This window comes from Phodopus roborovskii, unplaced genomic scaffold, assembly GCF_943737965.1.
Source record: "Phodopus roborovskii unplaced genomic scaffold, PHOROB, whole genome shotgun sequence".
NCBI classification, from domain to species: Eukaryota; Metazoa; Chordata; class Mammalia; order Rodentia; family Cricetidae; genus Phodopus; species Phodopus roborovskii.
Window position 1 is genome coordinate 18,558,574 of NW_026126482.1, and position 22,697 is coordinate 18,581,270.

General features: G+C 38.4%; 1 protein-coding gene and 1 pseudogene across 1 annotated transcript in view; one reads left to right on the forward strand and one right to left on the reverse strand.

The window, feature by feature from the left end:
- Ranbp9 (RAN binding protein 9) overlaps window positions 1–22,697 on the forward strand; it is a 74,536-nt gene that overhangs the window by 17,237 nt on the left and 34,602 nt on the right. Inside the window, exons 3-4 of the mRNA XM_051194358.1 lie at window positions 18,750–18,802; window positions 19,792–19,959. Coding sequence (XP_051050315.1) covers window positions 18,750–18,802; window positions 19,792–19,959 — 221 coding nt within the window. The remainder of the gene's footprint in view (window positions 1–18,749; window positions 18,803–19,791; window positions 19,960–22,697) is intronic.
- On the reverse strand, window positions 2,211–3,340 carry LOC127229297 (actin-related protein 3-like; annotated as a pseudogene).

Here is a 22,697-nt window from a genome sequence, read left to right on the forward strand (position 1 = left end):
GGTTAGTGTTTTCACTGTTGGTATAAACCTGAGGGTTTCCAATCTTTATCTTTTTCTTGTTGTCTCCCTCATCTCCCTTAGTTGGATGGGTATTGGTAGTTTAATCACTGGAGTTCCTTCCTTCTCCAAGTGGTTGGTAATTGCCTTCCAGGTGCTCCGTGTTTGTAAGTGTTCATGGTGTCTTAGACCTGACTTGACTGTCTCTTCCTTAAGAACATTTGGAACATATGCTTTAAGGCTAAAATAAAACTTTTTTACCAGATGGAGTCATTTATGCTGTGACTGGATCCTATGTAGTTTTTCATTTTTACCTGTTTGTAGCCAGGATTCCTCACCCTTATTTTCCTTTAATGTTTAAGATTGTATGTGTTTGCATTTAGTAAATTTGGTCCTTTAGAGTTCTGTGAAGTTTTACAGACGTGTTTAGTCATAACCACTATAACTAGTGTGTAGAATAGTTCCCTGACTCTCTGTCTCTTGGTCGATGACCCTTTTCCATCTACAGCCTGGCAACCACTGATGGAGTTTCTGCTTATCCTTTGCCATTTCTAGAATGGCATATAGATGAAATCATAACATGTATCCTTGTAAGTCTGCCGGCATCTACTCTGTATAACACGTAATGAATTCAAGATCTATCCTTGCTGTTTCATATTTTGGAGAACAGCCCTTTTTGTTGCTTAGGGTATGGAAAATCAAACCAGTATGCTAATCCACTTCCCAGTTGAAGGGTAGGTTTTCACAATTATAGATATAACCATTATCAACATACATATGTATAAGGTTTTCTGTAAATGCAAGCTTTCATTTCACGTGGGTAAATAACCAGGAACAAGATTGCCAAATTGTAGTTAAAACATATTTTTAACTTTATAAGGAATTGTGAGACAGTTTTTGCAAGTAACCAGAGTAATTTGCATTACTCCTGATCTGCCTCAGTGGCACATTTTGTTGTGTTGTCAGGGTTTGAATTTTTTCCACGTCTTTAAAAATTATTTTGGTAAAGTATACAAACCACTGTGACATTTTCATACATAAACACATGCCATAATTACTTTGTCCTTATTCTCACTGTTTTTATGGTTTTTCACTGCTGCAATGATGTCTGGTTTTTCCAAATGGATGATTGTTAATTCTTTTTTTTCTTTCCCCTTTTGGGTAATTCAATTTTAATTTATTGTCATCGGTTTCCTTCATGTTCCAGATATTTTAAATTGTAAAGAAGACAATATGTCAAGGACTGGCACTAAAAAAAAAAATTCAGACTGCAAATGAGTTATACAAATGAAAATATCTAATTATGAAATTGAAAGCACTCAACATATTAAAAGTTTACAATTATTTGTACAGAACATATAAAAAAAGCTTGCTATCCATCCGCTGTGCTTTTTAAAGAGCTACTGTAGAATCTGAAGGAAATAGATATATTAGTTAACTTGTAAAGAGATCAAAGAGCCTAAAACAAGTAATAAAGAGAAATTTTTGCCTTTATTAGTATGGTATTAGGCCTTAAATGTGCCAATTTTGGTAATCACATTATTGTTTTAATAAGAAATGACTCTACAGAATTGCAATACTGGTCCAACAGTCTTGTCTTTTCTTTTAAAGCAAGAAACAGAATGTGAGTAATCAGAAAGCAGGTCAGACATCGGCTAACCCAGGAGACTAGCTTCCTAGATCCAAAGTGTTTGCAGAGAGAACCATTTGGTGGGTTAGGGAGGGGTGGAGCTGCTCGAGATAACTGGATCCCAGAGTGTTGGGGCAAGTCCCATGAGGCTGCTAGTTGAATTCATTTTTTCCTTGATCACATTTTCCCTCCAATACTACAGTTTTTTTTTTTTTTAACTTTTTTTCCTCAAAGTATGAAAAATTCAAACCATCTCCTGTACTGCCCATTCAGCAGTGCTCAGTCAGGCATCACAGAGCTCTACACACCCAGAGAGCCTAGCACATTGGGTAAGTCAATAATATACAAAAATCAGGGCACAGAAAGAACTAAAATTCATTTCTTTTTTGATACATGTAAGATTGAAATATCCATCCTAAAGAAAAACAGTCCTCTTGGCTCTCTTATACATCTGCATATTGACACATTCATTAAATATTTCTGTATGATTGACCATGTTTGGTTAAAGCCTCAGAACCATCCATTCAGACAAAAACTGTTCATCAGAAAGATTATCTCCCTAACCCCAATAAAGAAGTCAACTTTAGGACATAACTCCAAATAGTGGAATGTGATGACAAATGCTAGGTCCAGTTTCTTCATAATCCTTTTTGGTGTAGCATACTTGGTAGAACTCGGGCATGGGAGCCAGCATTGACTCTCCAAACCAGACTGCATACCATTGCATGTGATGTGTAATGACTTTTACATCAATAGGTTTGGGCTTCAATCTACCACCGCTCAGCTTCTTGCTTAACTTCAGCCTGGCACCTATGGATCTTTTCAAATCTCTTTGCAAATGACACCCAAAGTCCTTGAACATGGTGTTGCCCCACCAGAGAGGACAATGTTCTTATAGAGAGGATGCCTGACATCAGTGGGGCAGTTCTGAATGACTTCATCTATATCTTCTGAAATAGGCTGAGTAAAATCTGGATTAAGCAAACTCTGGATAGAAAAAGATCTCTGGTCCCAGGAATCTCTCATAGCCAACGTCAATGGAGAACACTTTCTTTGAGATTGCGTTGACTCCGGTGTACTGTTTGATCCACTTTGACCCATCAGTGTCATACTTGTTAAACTCTTTTACTAAATCTCAGCAGACATAACTATAGTATTCCTTCACTGCTTTTGCAGTTTCCAGGGACTGTTGGGGGGACGGTGTTGGGGGGGACACTCATACTTCTTGGTCTCGAAGCAGTTGCTGAATAAAGTATGTTATATCTGTTCCTATAATTGGAATGTGTTTCGTGCAGCTGCTGGTGACACACCCTTCAGCCACAGGAATGACATGAGGGACTCCATCTCTGCTGTCTATTATTGTACCTGTCAGCATCCTCTCTCCTGCTTGTCTTGAAGTCCAGGGTGCAGCTAAGGCAAGAACAGCTTGCATAGCAATGTACAAGCCTGGAACATTGAAGGACTCAAACATTATTTCAGCAATATATTTCTGGAGTATTTAGTGGAGGTTCAGTCAAAAGAAAGTAATGGTCCTCAGGCTCTGCCCTTAAATATTTAAAAATCACTTGCTCCATATAAACCTTTCCATCAGTCCCAATCTTCAGCTATACCATGGCGGATTGGCCTCTTCGTTGCTTCCATGGGTTTTTCCATTGCTTCATCACCAACGAAGAAGTCTAGGTCATCTACACCTTTCATTATCCTCCCCTGGGCGTGATCACTTACTTTTGCAGACTCTTTGATTGCAATACATGAGAGGATGATAAACTGTGGTTCTGTATTTCCAGCATATCCCAGTTTTGTATGTCCTGTGCCATAGTCCACCACACAGGCTGGCAGTCAGTCATCCTGCCATCTTTCTCCTCACCCTCCACAAGAGGCTGGGATGGAGATGGGATTTAGCTGACCATGCACTGTCCTGGGCCGCCCTTGGTCTTGAGGGAAGAGAAGGGAGCTGTGGAGAGCCCAGGAAGTAGTGAATGATCAGCAGGCTAGTACTTCCACAAGCCTGGAAGGCTGGCCGGGCGCCTCTGATTCTTAATTCTTACCTGTTGTTCATTTATAAGGCCCTTTCTTCATGCGTGGACTTAGGTTTTTCAGTTCTTTCTATTTGCCCTTACCCTTTTCCCCTGAGTTAGCTTCCTGTCCCCTTTTTGTATTTGCCAGTTCAACTAATCAGTTTTTAAGTTCTAGCTTCTGGGTATCTTTTTGTGTGGGTCACTGTCTCTTTCCCAAAATAGTATGTGTCTATTTTACATTTTGTGGCATATAAACAGAATCATTCTACTTAAGTAATCTTTTAAGTGTGGCATCTTCAACTTAGCATAATGCATTTGAGATGCAGTCCTGCTGCAACATATATTGGAGAACAGACCCCTTGTTGCTGATGGCATGGATGAACAAACTAGTTCACTTACTCACTCCCCAGTGTTCTTAGAGAGATGTATGCCTATCTGCTCATTTCACTTTAAATAGAATTTTCTTTAGACCATGTTTAGGAATTACTTGAATCCAAGATCTTACTTTTCTAGAAAAATTGTCACTGACGGGAGTTTAGTGTGATGGGCTCTCTGGACAGAGTGAAAGAACAAGCGGGTATAGTGTAAAGTACTGTGTATGTGCGAATGCTTTGTTGACCCTGCCCTGTGCATGCTTTGTAGGTCTGCTGAGGGAGAGGCGGCGCATGACATCATTTTTTTTTTCTGCCTAGAGAATAATAGGGCTTGAAGGAAATTTGTTTTACTGCATGAAATAATGTAATTTTCTGAGTTAATTTTTTTATTTAAACCAAGCATAATTTTATGTATATTCAGGAAAATAAGTATAATTTATAAGGACAGATTACACCAGTAACCTGTCAGTTTTTTATTAATTAAAGATGAAATTTGAACAGATTTCATAATAAAGTATTAAATTGTGTTATGTACATGATCTTTTTTTTTTAAGGAGACATGTTAAAGGGTATATTTTCACTTTGTGTTTTTAATAATAATCAATGACTGTTAAGAAATTTTTAAAAATCATTTTTTTTCCTGAATGTACTTTCAGCTCGGGAATTTCATTCAAGTTTTAAATTATGCATGCTAGTAGACACAGAGGTAGCAGAGAAACAGTTAATTCAAACTGTGAGAGAACTTTTAGTTATAATTTATTATGCATATGATATTTTTAACTCTTCAAACAAAATATTGATACCACAGTTTGACAGAGATTCTGGGAGAATTGGCAAGTACTTCAGTCTGTATTCTATTCCTCAATTTTCCTATTGGTAATAATATACTCTCAAAGTGTTCCTTTCACACTTATTAACTTTATAAGGTATTTTTTATGAAGAGAAGGAAAGAAAGTTTCTTATCTAGCTTTGAGAGGATCATAAAATCAGAAGGGCTGGGGCTGGAGCGATGGCTCAGCAGTTAAGAGCATGGACTGCCCTTGTAGAGGACCCCACTTTAATCCTAGTACCCATGTCAGGCACATTACAACTGCCTTGTAACTCCAGTTCCATGGGTTTCAGCACCCTCTTCTGGCCTCCTCAGGCATTGACTCAAGTGCACAAACCCACACTTAGACACACACATTTACACTGATTTAAAACACAAAACTAGAAAGGCACCTCCTAGTTTCGGTTGTTATCAACAAATGAGTGCTCACAGAGGAAGGTGTGAACAAAGAGAAAGTAATGTAAGTAAACAGCATTGTTATCAACTTAACAGATGCTTGTTGGAGACATTATATAATTGGAAGTCTGGTAATCCAAAGCAGCATTATTTTATTCACAGTTGTCTTTGTTATACTTACTAATGGGCTTCCTGACATGCAGTAGAAACATATCTATGTTAGTATTTAGAAAATACAGTGGGGTAGGGCAGAGAGCAGTCATTATGCAAAAAAAAAAAAAAAAAAAAACTCAATTAAGACAGTCTTTATTGAATGGAGATTGAGATCATATATGGGGGAACTTGCTCAGGGAAACACATGTATCAAGGAAGTAGTATATGTTAGCCCTTTAATATTAGTAAGAATTTGAGAGGCTTTGTAGGAGAAAAGCATCTACAAGGTGGTAGATGACTAAGGTAGTCTTAAGTAGAGTATAAATTTGTATGGTCTTTGGCAGAAGCATTATGGTTCGGTACTAAGTGCTACTGGGACATCAGGGGATTGCAATGGAAACAGACAGAAGAAAAAAATGGACTGAAGTATGAGAGAGCCCTGATGGCAATTCTAAACTGTAGGTAATACGGAATCTTTAGAGGATATCCATACTCAGCAGTACCAACAGGAACTAGGGAAAGAATACCACGTGTAATGGCAGTGTGCAGGGTAGCTAGAAAGAGTTTGGCCAAGGAGTAGATTGCAGTAGGGATGAAAAGGGAAGAAGAGGTTTATGTGTTGATTACCTACTAATAGGGCTTGACAAGATAAAAACAGGGATGTAGACATTGCTGAAATAGGGTCCCTGCTGCCCAGAAATTTATAGGAAAAGGGATAATAAATAATCAGTGTAATAAATAATAAAATGTAGTATAAGATAGTAATAATACAGGTGAACAAACTGATGAAGTACAGACCACCTTTTAGAAGACAGTGGTGATCAGGGCAGACTTTGTAACATCTAAGTTTGCAGAAGAGGAAACAGGCAAATGTCTGGTTCTGGTTCCCCTGTCCTTCATCCACCTTTACATCCCACCGTAGACAAGCTTCTTGGGCATCCTTTTGTAGATGGTGTGTGATTTTAAAGGTAAATTCCTGTTTTATAAGCTGGGTTTCCTTTGTTGAGAAGCAGAGTGGACATTTAAATCTTGCCTCTGCTGTACACTGTTCTGTGATTTTGTACTTTCAGTAAATGATTTCAGTCTCAGTCCTAAAAGGAAACAGTACTGCTGACCTCATGGGACTAACTTAAATAATACATTTGGTACATTTATTAGAGTCCTGGTTCGTGGCAACTTATGACTCATTGATGCTGTTGGTGACAGCTGCCTGGTGCCCAGCATGCACTGCATCTGTACTGCTGTGCTGCTGTTGCAGAGGAGCTCCAGCATAGTAATTGTTCCCTAGAGAAGACCATGGAAGGGTATCTAACACTGATAGGTCTTGATGTTACCTCTCAGGTACTGCGTTTAAAAGCAAGGCAGTGATATGGGTAGACTTGTGTTTTTAGTAGTCTTCTTTGAAGTTATAGAAAGTATGAAAATAATTGTAACACAATACTGAGGCTTTAATCTGTATAGCAGGGCATTCGTGAAGTTGCTAACAAGTTATGTGTGTATCAGTGACTGTAGAACATTCTTAGAAATTTGTCCAAATGTGATTTTGGTAGTAGGACCATCACAAACTGTCCTTGCATGACATTGTAGGTGAAACACGTGTGTGCTGTGTGTTGCTGACCAGTGTATACTGTGGTACATCTTGGTTGTCAGTTAGACTATATCTGGAATGAACTACAATCCAGAAACCGTGAGAGCTTCTCTGTTTGGTGTGAACTAGGTGAGTTCACTTTTAGTCTGGGCTCTTGAGATTGAAGACACCTTTGATCCAGATTTTGAGGTGGGAAGACATATCTTTAATCAGGGCCATACCTTCGGCTGGAAGTCTATATATAAAAGGACATAGAAGATGGAAGCTTTTGCTCTTTGCCTGCTTGCCCTCACCTTGCTAGCACATCCATTCCTTTGCTGGCATTGGAGTGTTAGTACGCCTTGCAAAATCTGAGTAAGAAGTGAGTAGTGAGTAAAGGTAGCTGAGGAGAAAGTAAGGATGATTACTCCCAGGTCTCTCTGGCTTAGAAAACTAAATAGTGGTATGATTAAACAAAGTAAAAAAAATTAGGAATGTGGACTATGTCCTGGAATTGATTAGACTTAAGCTTCATCTCATCCTGTGCTTTTCCTTCACAGATTTTGTTAATGTTTATATTCCTGATTACTGTGTTTTAAGATTATTTCCTTGTTGGTATTGGTGCTAGAGGACTGTGTGTGGTGGTGGCATGTTTATCTCAAATATGTTGAGTATTTGTTTGCTTATGCTGGACTCAGGTGAGAGTAACCTTCCAAAATCAGGAAAAATGATTTTCCCTTGATCTTCATGTTTTTAATGTATGATTTGGTGGTTGGTTGAAATGATTTAAAATGATTTAGGAGTAGTGCCTCAGGCTGTGTGGAAAAATGAGTCGGTAAAGAATTGAACTGTGCATGTGTGAGATGGCTCAGTGGTTAAAAGTGCATGCTGCCATGCCTGACGACCTGAGTGAGTTCAATCTTTAGACTATACTTGGTAGAAGGAGAGCCAACTCCCACAAATTGTACTCTAACATCCACTTGAGCATGCTGGCATGTTCTGTCTGTCTGTCTAAAGTGCCAGGTGGGGTGGCACAATCCTTTACTCCTATTACTAGGTAGGCAGAGGTGGGTGAATCTTCATGAGTTTGAGACCAGCCTAGCCTATGTAGTAAGTTCCAGGCCTACCTAGGGCTACATAGTAAGACTCCATCTCAAGAAACAAACAAAACCGAAAATGTACTGGAGAAATCCCCTAGCAGTTAAAAGCAGGAAGCTGAAGGCTATATCTTAAACCACAAGCATGAAGCAGGGCGAGCAAACCTGAAATGGTGTAGTCTTTAAGCTCTCAAAGCCTTCTTCCAGTGGCATTCTTCCTCCTAAGCCTCCCCCAAATATTGCCAAGCTCAAATACCCAGGACTATAGAGGATATCTCCTTCAAACCACCATGCTATCAAATCTGTGTCTGTACTTTGCTTTTCACAAGTAGATGTCAGAATTTCAGCAACAGTTTCTGGAAAGACACACCTGTCTCCGTCAAATTTCCTGTGTAGTTTGCTGTATTTTTGTGGGCCTGTTTCTCAGGACTCTTGTTTTGAGCCATTCTTCTTAAACTTTGAACCTGGTTGCAAATTACAATCGCAGTATTAATGTTTGAAAGCCACCAAGTCGTATAAGTAGCTATTGTTTATTTAAGCAACTCTGGCAAACTCTCGCTTTAATCTGAAAAGTCTCTTGCTCTTTATCTTTCAGTAACCCAGCTTGGCTTCATACTGACTCATTCTGAAATTATTTTGAGATTCTAGCCACAATCAAGGAGATTGCAGTGACGTTGCTCCTTAGGCTGCATCCTCCAATGTGGGCCATGTGTCCTGTGGCAACCCTGGGTCTTGTGCTGTTTAGATGTTGTGTACTAGCTTTTGTATGTGTGTCTAATTATATTTATTTTTGAAATAGTTTTCCCCATGACATTTCAGCTTGGGAAGGCTCTATGACCGTTGTCACACCAATTCTTTCCTTGCTTCTACTCTATCTACTGATACCTCAAAAGAGACATTCTTTATTTTTGATGCCTAGTGCTGAATCCACGGTCTCCTTATAATCCTTAGCAAATCAGCTGTTTTGACTTCCCAGTTTGAATTTTCAACATCTGTCATATCTTAGTCAGAATTGATACTTGTTTTGCTTCCTCTTTACATGATTTCTTGTTGGAATCTAGGCATAAATTTCTGGGTGTTAGAAACCCAGGTGAGTAAGTCTTTAAGGTTTCATAGGAATTGGGTTAACAATACACACAATACATTTATATTCTTAGGAAGTCTGTTTTTTTTTTTTTTTTTTTTCTTGTTGCTTTTGCTTTTCATGTTGGATCTAAGAGATCATTGCCTAAGTCAAAGTCCCAAAGATTAGTACAATGTTTGAGATTGTATAGTTTAGCTCCTCATTTATTTTCTGCTTCATTTGAGTTAATTTTTATCTGAGCGCATATCCAACTGTTCAAGCACCATTTGTTTAGAGATTGTTCTTCCCTGTTGAGCTAACTTCTTCCTTTTGTCAGAGATCGGTTTTACTGTAGTGCTAAGTATGGTGGTCCATGCCTACAGTCCCATTACTTAGGAAGTAGATGCAGGAAGAGTTCAGGACCAGCTTCAGCCATATAAGGAGTTTGCTGCTAGCCTGTATTACATGTGATCCTGGCTTAACAAAACCAAAGACAATCAGACCAACAGAAAAAAAAGTCAGATTAGATTAGATACCAATTTCTGGATTCTGAATTGTATTGTACTGATCTCTTAAGTCTAAATATAGGAGTATTTTTTTCTTGACGGCTGTATTTTGTAGTATATTTTGAAACTGGCAAGTGTGAATTTTCCAGTTTTGTTTAATTAAGATTATGTTGGTCTCTTGGGAACGCCATGTATTTCTGTTTGTATTTTAGGATCAAAAGAGTGGATTATGTTTTTGGTAAGGACTGTTTTGAATCTCAACATCAGTTTGCCATCTTCATATTAAATATTTTAATTCTTGATCCTATTAGTATTTATTTAGATTCTCTTTAATTTCTTTCATTGGTCTATTGTAGATTTTAGTGCTTAAACCCTGTACCACTTTAGTTATATTAATCCTATGTTACCCCTCTGCTTTGTATTATTATTATTAATAATAATAATAATGTCATTATTGTTATACATTTTAAGTCCACAGAATTTTTTAATTGATCTTTAAAAAAATTGATTCTTGGGAATTTCACATCATGCACCCAATCCTATTCATTTCCCAGGTTTTCTATGTCTGTCCTTTACTTTGTACTACCTCCTCCCTGAAAACTGAAAAATAAATAATAAAGATAAAAATTAAAAATACTAATAAGAGTATTAATTAAAAACAAACAAAAACGCACTTTACTACTCCATCTTTCCTTTCTATCACCTCTTCATTCATCTTAATGGCATCGAGAGCTGCTGTGTATCCTGCAGTATATCTGTTTGTCCAAACAGTTTTACTTGCAAATGTTCGTTGTATAATGAGTTGCTGTTCAGTTTCAAGGCCTCCGGCTTCTGGTACATCGTCAATACTGGACCCTCATCGAAACTCCTCTTGGGTGTCCTGCAGTTTCCCTGAGTCATAGAGATCCTGTGGCTATGGTTCTGTAGGATCTGTCCCTTCACAAGCTTTAGCAGGTCATAGATGGGATAGATTTTGGGGAGTGCTAACTCAGAGCTCTGGCTGTGTGTCTAGGTGGTACCTGAGTTGGTCTGACTGGGCAGCTGGTACCACATCCCCAGACAAGGAGCAGAGTCAGTTCTCCCATGCTAAGGGTGAAAGCTATCCCAGGTGCCGCTCTGCACCACCCTCACACCTGAACACATGGTTCTCATGAGTCCTTGTGGTAACATGGGCAGTAGACATCAACACAGACCCCAGCTGTGGCAGGACCACAGACCATGGCCATCAGCCCAGATGTCACCATGACCTTGAGTGGCAATGCAGATCTCTCAGAGCATGGTCCACAGGACTCCAACATGGCCCCAGGTGATGACTTGGACACGGGGCAGTCACATGGCCTTTGATGCAAACAGGAGCCACCGACCACAACACAGATCCTAGCTGTGGCAGGACCACAGACCCAGATAATGACCCCCTGCCACAGCTTTGGCCCTGGTAGCAACATGATCTCAGGTGTTGGCCCATACCCTGGGCATCTGCATTGCCTTTGGTGATAGCCAGAGTTATGGACATAGACACAGACTCTGACTGTGGTAGGGCCACAGACCCAGACATTGTCCTCAGCAGCACCTTGGACCTGGACGACACAATGGCCAGGGGTGACAGTGCAGGCCACTTGTGTCAGCATGGCCCTGGCAGCAGCACATCCCTTGGATTCCAACATGATGACGGGTGGTGGCCCAGAAGCCAGGCATCCTTGTGGCAATGTGGGCCATGGATATCAACACAGATACTGGCATAGGACAATAGACTTAGACATGATCCTTGGCAGCATGCCAGGCCTGATATCACCATGACCCTGTGTGGCTGCTCAGGCCACTGAGATTGGCATTGCCCCAGCTGCAATGTGGCCCTCCGAATGCAACATAGTCCCAGGTGACCACATAGACCTCAGGCATCCACAATGCCTATGATGGTACCAGGAGCCATGGATATTAGTACAGACCATGTGGCAGTTGTAGGACCATGAACCCAGATGTGACTCTAGGTTGCAGCTCAGATCTGGTTGTCACTGTGACCAGGGGATAGGAGGATGGCAGTGCAGGTCACTCAAATCTATATGGCCCTGGCAGCATGTCCCTCGGATACCAACACTGCCTAAGGTGTCCACGGCCCAGACTCCAGGCATCTGTATGGTCTTCAGTGACAGCAGGAGCCATGGACCTCTACACAGACCCTGGCTGTGGTAGGGCCACATACCCAGACATGGCCTTTAGCATCAGCCCAGGCCTAGTTGACACCTATGGGCCACTGGTAATCCCAACGAATTTTATAATCACTTCTCTGTGTTTAAATCAGAAGACAAAATTATAAATAAAAATGCATTCACATAATTTTCTGTGTATTTCTTTAAGTTTTTTTATATATATTTTTATTTGTGTGTGTGTTTGGGGGAGATGCACAGGTGTCATAGCACATGTGTGAACGTCAGAGGACAGCATATGGGAGTTGGTTCTTTCCTTCACTTTGTGGGTTTCAGAGATTGAGCTCAAGTATTATTAGCCTTGGCGGCCAAACACCTTTTCCCGCTGAGCTACCTTGTCCATCCCTGTTATTATTTCTTGTAGTGTAGAATGCTAACAACAGATTCTCTGTTTTTGTTTGAAAATGTCTTAATTTCTCCTTTATAAAAGGATAGCTTACCTTCATATAGAATTATTGGTGTGCATGCATTTCCTTTCAGCAGCTTGAGCACACTCTCCCACTGGAAGCTGGAGTCCATAGTTTGGTTAGAGCCTGTTACCCTCATTAGGGTAAACTACACTATTGCTTCAAGCAGTAACAGTTATATGGAGGCGACAGCAGGAAGGCATGAGACATGATGAGAATAGCTAAGAATAGAGAGTGAGGAGATAAATGGGCTTTTAAAAGCTATATCTTACCAGAATATGTTACATTTGAGGATGTAACATATGAAAGATACAGTGTTAAATTTACAAGATTTGAAATTTAGTAGTGTCAAAAACTAAAAATAGTAAATGGAGGAGGGGATAGAACAGATGCCAAGATAATAGGCATATATCTTTAAACCCCATAGTTTGATTTTTTTTTTTAATTTTTTTTTTTTTTGTTCTTGTTTTGTTTTTTTGTTTTTTCCAAGACAAAGTTTCTCTGTGAAACAGTCCTGGTTACCCTGGAACTCACTCTGTAGACCAGATGGGCCTTGAACTCAGAGATTTGCCTGCCTCTGCCTTCTGAGTGCTGGTACTAAAGGCATGTGCCACCACAGCCTGGCCTGCTAGTTTCTTATATGCAATTTGGGCACAATTATAACTTAATTAAAAATACTGAAGAGTTAGTAGTTTGAAAATTCTATCTTGAAATACTAATCTGAAGAAATCTTCAAATGTACTGCCACAACAACAAATGTCTTGTTACTTTTGTTGAGTTTGAGCTTTTCTTCCTACACAACACCCTGAACATTTATGAAGTGTTCAGCTATCTGTGTGTTATGAGCCAACCCCAGCTATACCTGGTGCTTGCAAACTTCCTTCTGCCAAATCACTTCACAGTAGCCATAGCCCTGTGTCTTAGTCAGGGTTTCTATGGCAGTGAAGGGGCACCTTGACCAAAACAACTCTTACAAAGGAAACCATGTAATAGGGGTCACTTACAGTTCAGAGGTTCGGTCCATTATTGTCATGGCAGGAGAAGGCTGCCAATGGGCAGTTGTGGTTCCAGAGAAGCAGCAGAGAGTTCTCCATCTGGACAGGAAGGCAGCAGGGGAGAGAGACGCCAGGCCTAGCTTTCTTTTGCATCTGAAACCTCAAAGCCCGTGACACACTTCTTCACAAGGCCACACTTCCTAATAGTTCCACTCTCTGTGAGCCTGCAGGGACCATTTTCATTTAAACCAACACACCCTGTGACATGGCTTCTCATCTAAACAGGCTGTTTTTCAAGATAAAGTGCCTAATTTATTGTATTTTATAATTTTAACACATGGAAAGTCATGTTATTTTTTAAATGCATGACAGAAGTTTTGCATGCCATGTCCCTTTTTTATTTTTCTGTTAGCCCTTTACAAAAATTTTTTCTTTGTTTTTATTTTTCATGTGTGGGTGTTTTGCCTGCATTCCTGTTTGTGTTCCATGTGCAATGCAGTACCTGCAGATGCCAGAAGAAGGTATTGGGTCCCCTGGAACTGGAGTTACTGACCAGTTGTAAGCTGTGGATGTTGGGCATTGAACCCAGGTCTTCCTTTTGGAAGTGCATCCAGTGCTCTGAAGCACTGAGTTTTTATTGTACGGTTTCATGTGGTGTGATACTTTTTAAAGAAGGCTTATCATAGTATAAAAGTGATGGTGATTGCTTTGTCTCCCATCTCATTTCCCTGTCCATCCTTTGACTCATCTTCTTTTTTGATTTTTTTCAAGTTAAGCATAACCTCTAATAAATGTCACAAGCATATCTCTGGCTACAGTGGTCAGCTTTATCAGCTTGACACGTGTGACATGGTCAAATGGTAGGCATATGTCTGTTTCTCCTGGTGGAATTTCAGGTAATAAGGTGGGTACAGCATAGTACCTTTATGATGGATTATTACCTGAAGTGTAATATGGAATAAGCCCTTTCTATCTCAAGTTGGTTTTGGTCATAGTGTTTGTTGAGAGTAAATCAGGATTCCCCTGTTCCACAAGAAACTTGTAGGCTCCTGTGAGTGAGTAAGCACAGTCACAACCTGTATTGTCCAGTGAGCTTGGGCTGCAGCTGTTTCTTGTAACAGCGTAGGGTGCATGGGCTTTCTTGCCAGTTTATATAGCCAAGCCACAGTTGTGACTTATTGACTTGTCACCCTTGCCTCACTCACAATAGACTCTTATTGTAATATTCTTGGGAATTTTCAATAACAAACCTTTTAAGTTATTAGCAGGGAATGGCCTGCTACTTACCTAAGCTTTGCCTTGTCTTGAAATTCTTCTAATCACTTTCTTCTGGATTAAGAAATTGGATTAGAATGTACTATGTGTACATGAAGTTTTTCACAGGGGTCACTTGACCTTAGATTGTCAGAAAACACAGATATTTACATTATGAGTCATAACAGTAGCAAAATTACAGTTATGAAGTAGCAATGAAAATAATTTTATTGTTGGGTGTCACCACAACATGAAGAACTGTATTAAAGGGTCACAGCATCAGGAAGGTTGAGAACTCACATTGTTTTTGAAAAACAGTTATTTTTATGTTGTCAAGTTATCTAGATACATGTGCCGTGAGATTTGCTGCATTGTTTTTGAACTTTGCTAGAAAATTTTATTACTATTGTGTAGTTTTTGTGACTATTACACTGCTCCTGTTCTCAGCTGGCTGTTGCTAGAAATCAGTTAAAATTGATTTCCTTAATAATACAGTTAGTCTTCTAAAACACCTGGCTAATTTTAAATGCTTTGAATAAATTCTGTGGTTTTATATGTATATAATTATACCAATTATAAATGAATAGACTGCTTTTTAATGTTTTACTGGTTATTTTTTGTTTTATATGAAGTGTTCTAAGATCTCCAAAACAATATTTTAACAGTTACAAGCAGCTCATTGTTCCTGTTTGTGATGGAAATGACTTCACTGTGGTTCAGGGCTATTGTTTTGTGTGTGTGGGGGGGTGTGCATTGGAGATGGGGGGGGAAAAGAGTGATTTCTTTTTATTTCTTTACTGGATCTTTTGTAAGGAATGGTGGCTGAACACTTATAAAAAGACATTTAAAAGTCATGATACAATTGTAGTCAACTTAGACTTAATAAATTGGATTCAGCGTGCTTTTTTTTTTGTTTGTTTTTGCACTTAAGAGTTTTGTATTTACTTCTATCTTAAAAGTTCCCAGCTTCTGATGGTGTTTATAAGCTTTTGAAAATTGTGTATTGTCCTAGAAAGTCTTTATTGTCAGCTTTATAAAGCCTAGAGTCATTTAGAATGAACTAGATCAGATTGCTTGTGATTAGGGCTGTGGGGGAGTATCTTGAATGTAGGAAGCCTTTAAACTCATGGGTCACCTTTAAAAAAAAGAAGATAGTACAAGAGGGCTTAGTTGGGGAGAGGAAGATCAGTGGGTGGAGCAAGACGAGAAAGAGAAAGTCAATAATATCAAATTATTATACAAATATTGAATGTGTTCTAATGCAACTTACATAAAATTAATACATTTAACTGAAATCTTTTCATTCACTTTAAAAACAGCCATTTAGAATTATAGAGTCTTAAATACAGAGGAACGTAATGGGGGAAATATTAGATAACACAAAATAATGTTTCCAAAAGGAGTGAAACTTCAGGACACCCCCCCCCATGGGGCATGAATTCTTTTTTTGGATAAAATGTCAAATTCATGCAAAATATTTGAAATTGTTAATAAGATTATATTTTAAAAATACACCTTGGGGTTTTTTGTTGTTGCTGATGATGTGCTTTAAAAAATAATAATAATTTACCTTTTCTATGTGCTTTGTTGTGAAGGTGTCAGATCCCCAGAACTGGAGGTATAGATAGCTGTGAGCTTCCATGTGGGTGCTGGGAATTAAACTCTGGTCCTCTGGAAGAGCACCCAGTACCTCTGAGCCATCTCTCCAGTCCCCACCTTGGGGTTTCTAGAGACAGTTTTCTAAAACTGAGCAAACTGGCAAAATCTAAATAAGAGACTCAAGGTTGCTCATTTATAAGATTAGAGCAAAATAATCTCCGCAAAAGAAATATGTAGATGTTAACTACTAAGATACATTTTCTAGTTTGTTGTGTGATAAAATAATCTGACCAAATGCAGCTTAAAGAGAGAAGACTTTATTTGGCTTATACTTCATACCACAGTGTCATTGAGAGAAGTAAGGGTAGGAACCATGGAGGAAGACTGCTTGCTGGCTCAGTAAATATTGCAAGCTCATGTTTAATAGCTTTCTTATATAGCCCAGGACCTCCAGCCTAGAGATAATATGATATTGCTCACACCCGTCATGAGTTATCAGTGCAGCACTGAAGAAAATGTCTTCCAGGCTGTTGAGATAGTTTTGCTGAATTGGTTTCTCTCCCTCCCTCCTTCTCTGACCCTCTCTCTCTCCCTCCCTCCCTCCCCACCCCCACCCCCCCATCTTTGTTTTCTTAGTTACTATTCTGTTCCTGTGAAGACACCATGACCAAGGCAACTCTTAGAAAAAGCATTTGCTTACACTTTTGGAAGTTGGTCCATTATCATCATGGCAAGGAGTATGGTGGCAGACATGGTGCTGGAGAAGTAGCTAAAGCACCCTTATCTGCAAGCAGGCAGAGAGAGAGAAACTGGACGAGGCTTAGGTTTTTGAAATCTCAAAGTTCACTACCAGTGACAAACTTAACTTCTGCCAACAAGGCCTTACTTCCAAATCCTTCTACTAAGCCTTTCAAAGAGTTCCACCCCCTGGTGACTAAGCACTCAAGCCTATTGAAGCCATTCTTCATCAAACCACCACCCGTGTCCATCAGAGAGATTGGCCTTTAGTTTTGTTCTGTATTTTAATGTCTTCATCTGCTATTAGTGTCAGAATTAATACTGGTTTGATAAGAATAATTTGGTAGTGTTCTGTTCCTTCCTGTTTTATAGAAGAATTTGGGGAACTTTGGTGCTTGTTGTTCAAGTTCCTGTAGAATTCAGTAGTTAATCTCTTTGGACTTGGACTTTGATTAGTTAGAGGATTTTTGTAAGCTAAGAAATTGTGACATTTATTTATAGGGGTGGTGTGTGATGGTCAGAATAGTTTGTGTGGTGTTAGCTCTTTGTTCCTTTAGGTGGGTCTTAGCGTCTTTACCTGGTGAGACATCTCACAATGGGAATTTTTGTGTGTGTGTGTGTGTGTGTGTGTGTTTCTGTTTCACTACTTTTTTTTTTCTTCCTTGTTTTCTTTTTTCTTACTTTACATATCGATCCCAGGGGGTCTGAGTTGGTCCAATGCTGGTTTCCCAGCTATCAATCTAGGGGTCCATGAGCTCCCCCTTGTTCAGGTCAGCTGTCCCTGTGGGTTTCTGTAGCCTGGTCTTGTCCCCATTTTCTTATCACTCCTCCCTCTCTGCATCTGGATTCCATTTTGGCTCAGTGTTTAGCTGTGGGTGTCTGCTTCTGTTTCCATCAGCTACTAGATGAGAGGGCTCTATGATGGTGGATAAGTTAGTCATCAATCTCATTATTAGGGAAGGGCATTTATGGTAGCCTTTCCACTATTGCTCAAATTGTTAGTTGGGGTTAGTCTTGTAGGTCTCTGGACATTTCTCTAGAGTCAGTTTTCTCTTCAAATCCATAATGGCTCCCTGTCTCACTACTTCTTATAGATCGATTTGAAATATTCATCTCCTTTTGGTTTAATTTTGGCAGGTCATATATGTGTAGAAAGAAAATTTTCCATTTCTTTTAAATTTTTCAATTCAGTGGACTGTATATAATGTTTTTAAGCTTTGTAATTTTCTGAACTACATTGGTATATGTTAAAGTTTCCTTTTCATCTCTGATTGTAAGAATTGTTGCCTCCACCCCTTATGATTAGTTTGGCCAAGGATTAACAAATCTTTAGTCTTTTCAAGAAATAACTTGGTGCCATTAATAATGTATATTGTCATTAGTTTCTAATCCATTAATTTTGATCCTGATCTTATTTCTTTCCATCTACTGATGCTAAATTTTTCTTGTTCTTGTTTTTCTAAAGCCTTAAAGTATATCACAAAGTCATTTGAGATCTCTCAGATGTCTTCTTATTGGCACTTAGAATGTAGCATTGGTACTGTGTGAGTGTGTGCGCGTGTGTGTGCGTGTGTGTGTGTGTGTGTGCGCGCGCGTGTGGGGGGGGTCAGAGGCAATTCTTTTCCTTCTCCTGTGTAGATCCTGAAGATTGAACTCAGGTTATTAGGCTTGATCATGGCTTTCATCTCACCCACTGAGCCATCTTTCTAGTCCTTACTAATATGTTTATGATTACTGTAGTAATCTAGGTTTTATTGCTAGCTAATAGCGCTCTTTGTTGCTGTGGAATACATTGTAATAGCATTTCCACTACCTTAGAAGCTTCTGTTTGGGTTTGGTTCTGATTATGTTTTAGAGTGTTTAGTGATTTGTCCATATCTGACTATAATAACCTGCATTTCCTTTCTTTTGTTCTATAACAGCTACATGGGAATTGGTCTTTCTGCTCAAGGTGTGAACATGAATAGACTACCAGGTACACTTGCAAGTGTTACAGTATTGTTAGAGCCTCAGGACTGACATTTCTGATTAAAATTATCAGCACTTATATTATGAATGCCTAGTGGAAGTTGATTTTAATGTATTTAAATTTTATTTTCTTATGTAGAACTTACATAGCATAATATCTATGCCTGTTTTTCTGTTAATGTTTTGTCCTTTTTAACTTTACATACTTGTATCAGCCACTTGAAACATTTTAATGTGACTGGTTTTGTTGCTGCCATCACATCCCAACCTTTAACCCATGTTAGTTGTATGACCTTGTGAGAATATAGACAAATGACAAAAGTGGCTCAGGAGTGTGTGGACAATGTGGCATCTGTATGATTAGCAAAAGGAATTGATTCTGTCTCTTGATGTTAAAAGTCAGTGGTAGAGGAAATATTTTTATGTGAAATGCAAACCACAGGAAGTACATCGAGCCAGGAACATCAAGCCAGTACCGCTGCTAATTATATTCTTGGGTAATTTTAATTGGGCATTTTTGTTAAAAGTTAAGAGGGTTTAAGTGAGGTCTTAATTATAATAAGAATGTGTATTGTTGAGTTGTATAAAGAGATCATAAATTTCATGACTTTTTCATATGTATCACAGCCTTGAGAAATTTGTGAAAATGAAAATTAAAATCTATTTTACACATTGAAGTATATGTGTGTTACTCATAAAGCAAAATTCTTTTGCTATATTAGCTGAAATAATGCATGGAAAAAACATGGCCTGCTGTGACTGCCGTGTTTATGTTCATGTTCCTGCTAGGAATCCTTTCTCTTCAGTACCTCTTTTTAGTATTCTGGGTGTTGAGTTTAATGCTTTAGACAACATTTCAGTGGTGAAATCACTATATGTATAATAGTTGAGAATGTAGATGTACATTTGGAGATTATATTTTTATATTATCTGTTGTGCTCTTCTGGCTTATTTTTACAACATTAGTAAATAAATATACTGAACCTCTCTCTCCAGGTTGGGATAAACATTCATATGGTTACCATGGGGATGATGGACATTCGTTTTGTTCTTCTGGAACTGGACAACCGTATGGACCAACTTTTACAACTGGTGATGTCATTGGCTGTTGTGTTAATCTTATCAACAATACCTGCTTTTACACGAAGAATGGACATAGTTTAGGTACTGAGCTGTTGTATTGCATGCAGAATGGCCAATGTCATGATTATTATTTGACTAGTGTATGGTGGTTATATTTATTACATGATTTTGTTTAATGGCTAAGTACCTTTTTATTCTGTCTATGTGGATGTTAAGTGATGAAAATTCATCTCCTATGAAGGCTAACTTATGTGTAGAAGTAACAATAGAAGTGTTGGGCTTGAATTTTTTTTTTTTTTTTTTTACTAGTTATCCATCCAATTCTCTAGTACATTTTAAAAAAGAAAAGATCAGTTCTAAGAATGGTGTGGGCGAACAGATAAAAGGAATGAACTGCTCAGTACTTCTAGTAAAAGAAGAGGATGGTTAAAGTTAAAGGTTAGACTTGCTAATGGTGATTGCTGAAGGATGGTGTCTGAGACAGCCTGTGGCATAGGACAGAATTAAGTATATAACAGAAACAAAAGACATGTGCTCCAAGTACGTTAATGGAAGAATAATAGGAAATTAAAAGCTTTAGCTGAATGTGGGTGTGCTCATTAGCATTGTGTGTAGCTGTTATTAGTAATTTTTTCTTTTTTATAAAAGCTTTGTTTTTATTTTACTTATGTGTACACATGGACATGTTTGTGTGAGTGAATGCCGTGTATGTATGGGTGCTGGAGGAGGCCGGATGGAGGTGTGGGAGCTAATGATGCTGGAGTTGTTAGTGGTATGAGCTGCCCTGTGTGGGTGTTGGGACCCGAACTTGGGAAGCAGGAAGAGTTCTTAAATGCTGAGTCATCTCTCTAGCCTCCTTTTCTGTTTAAATTGCAAGAAATATAAAAGGTATTAAAACTAATGCTTTTAAAAACCTTACATTTTTACCATTGGGAAAATGCATATGCTCATAGCAGATTATTTGTGGTGGCCTCAAGTGAAGAGATGCAAAAACTAAATAACCTTAGAGGTCATAAACGGCTTTACTTGTGAATAGTATTTTCAAAGTTAGACTGCAAGTAGTCTGTTTATCTATAATGGAATTTCTTAAGCGACAGAAACATTTGTGCCCCAGCACAATCCATGTATAATGTCTTTCATTTCTGTCCAGCTTAATATTTTCACTTAGAATTTTTTTTTAATTCTGAAACTTTTTTTATATGACTTAAAAGTTGTTATAGGTCTACAAATAAAAGGTCTTATATTCTCATCATGTATCATTTTAATGACCCCATGCAGAGTATATGCAAAGTAGTTAATTGATACTAGTCTTATTCTGGCTGCTTAAAATGTTAAGATCTTAAACTTAAGGAAAGTCTGCTTTTAGGTTTGACAGCTCAAAAATGCAAAACAAGACATTTTTAGAAAACCACAATTAGCCTTTTAACACTAATTTTTTAAACTTTTCAGAGAAGAAATTTTATTTTGGGAGATGGGAAGATCACAGGTGATGTGATTTTTTTCCTATTAGATTTTCACAAACATTTAAATCAAACCTTTTCATTGAATAAGAAAGCCATTTTAAAAGGTAAGATGCTTAAGAAAAGGGTACCTAATGATGGAATTACATTCTAATTTTCTGTAAATTTGAAATGTTTAATGGTGTGCATACATCTAATAAATATTGAGCGTATAGGTAGTATAATAATGGTCAATCAGAATCCTTTTCAGTCAGTCTTGACTGTTTTGACTCATGGTGTTTTGCCCTGGACCTCAGGCAACTTAACTGAACATTTCTAAGTTTATAAAAACAGTACCATAACATCTCAGTGTTTAGAGCCACAGTAAGCTCATCAAAGAAAACTGAAATGATAACCTGAAAAGTTATAGATGCTGAGTACCTGTGTTTGGAGGGTCTAGGCTGGGTGCCAGGGCTGCAGAGGTGACACTGGTAAACAAGGTATTCCTGTGACTAGAGTGTCTCTAGAAATGACAGCCATAGCTGCCTCCTGCATGTTTTAAACTAAAGCTGCTCTTGCACACAGCCACACCCATGCCACACCCATTCAGTTTACACACTGTGGCTGTAGTGGCAGGGTTGAATATTGGTAACAGAGAGAAGTATTAACTAGTTGGCCACCTACAGGAAAGGTCCTCTTTGCTTTAGGTCTGGACTCCAGGGTCTAGAAGATCAAATACTGCCAGTGCCTGTCCCTGGTCCTCCCCAAGGGCATTTGCAGAGGGCACTTGTACAAGAAAGCTGGTAGATTTGTGTTTCTGTCTCAAGCAAAGTTTTCAAAATGTACATGTGCTTACTGTATAAAGAGAAACGGAGAGCTTTTTATTTGTAAAAGTAAGAGACATTTAATTATAGAGCTTAAGTAAATTGAAAATTTTCATATATTCTCTTATCAAATATAGTTTGTTAGCTGAAGATAAAATTTCAGAAAGCTTCTTGACACATCAGAAAATTGACAAGCAATGTTTAAATAGTTGTATGTACCAGCCTCCTTATAAGCGCCTTTTTGAGGCCTGAACCACACCAGTTGTGAATGCTTATTTAACAAATGTCCAGAAGTGTTGATCTCTGGAACTAATTTGGGGTTTTCATTAGCATTCTTGATAAAGAGCAAAAACTTTAGTAATTATTGACAATAATTTTTGGACAGATTTATTATAAATACATATCTTTAAGAAAAATAATCAGTCTGTATTATAAAAATGTTAAAAAAAAAGGGATAGTCACATTTTGTTAATGTTCTCTTATTTTCTGTATTGTTTAATTTTCTCATGATTTTGGAATGATTTTTTTCTATTTAGCTTCCAAGCACTATAAGTGA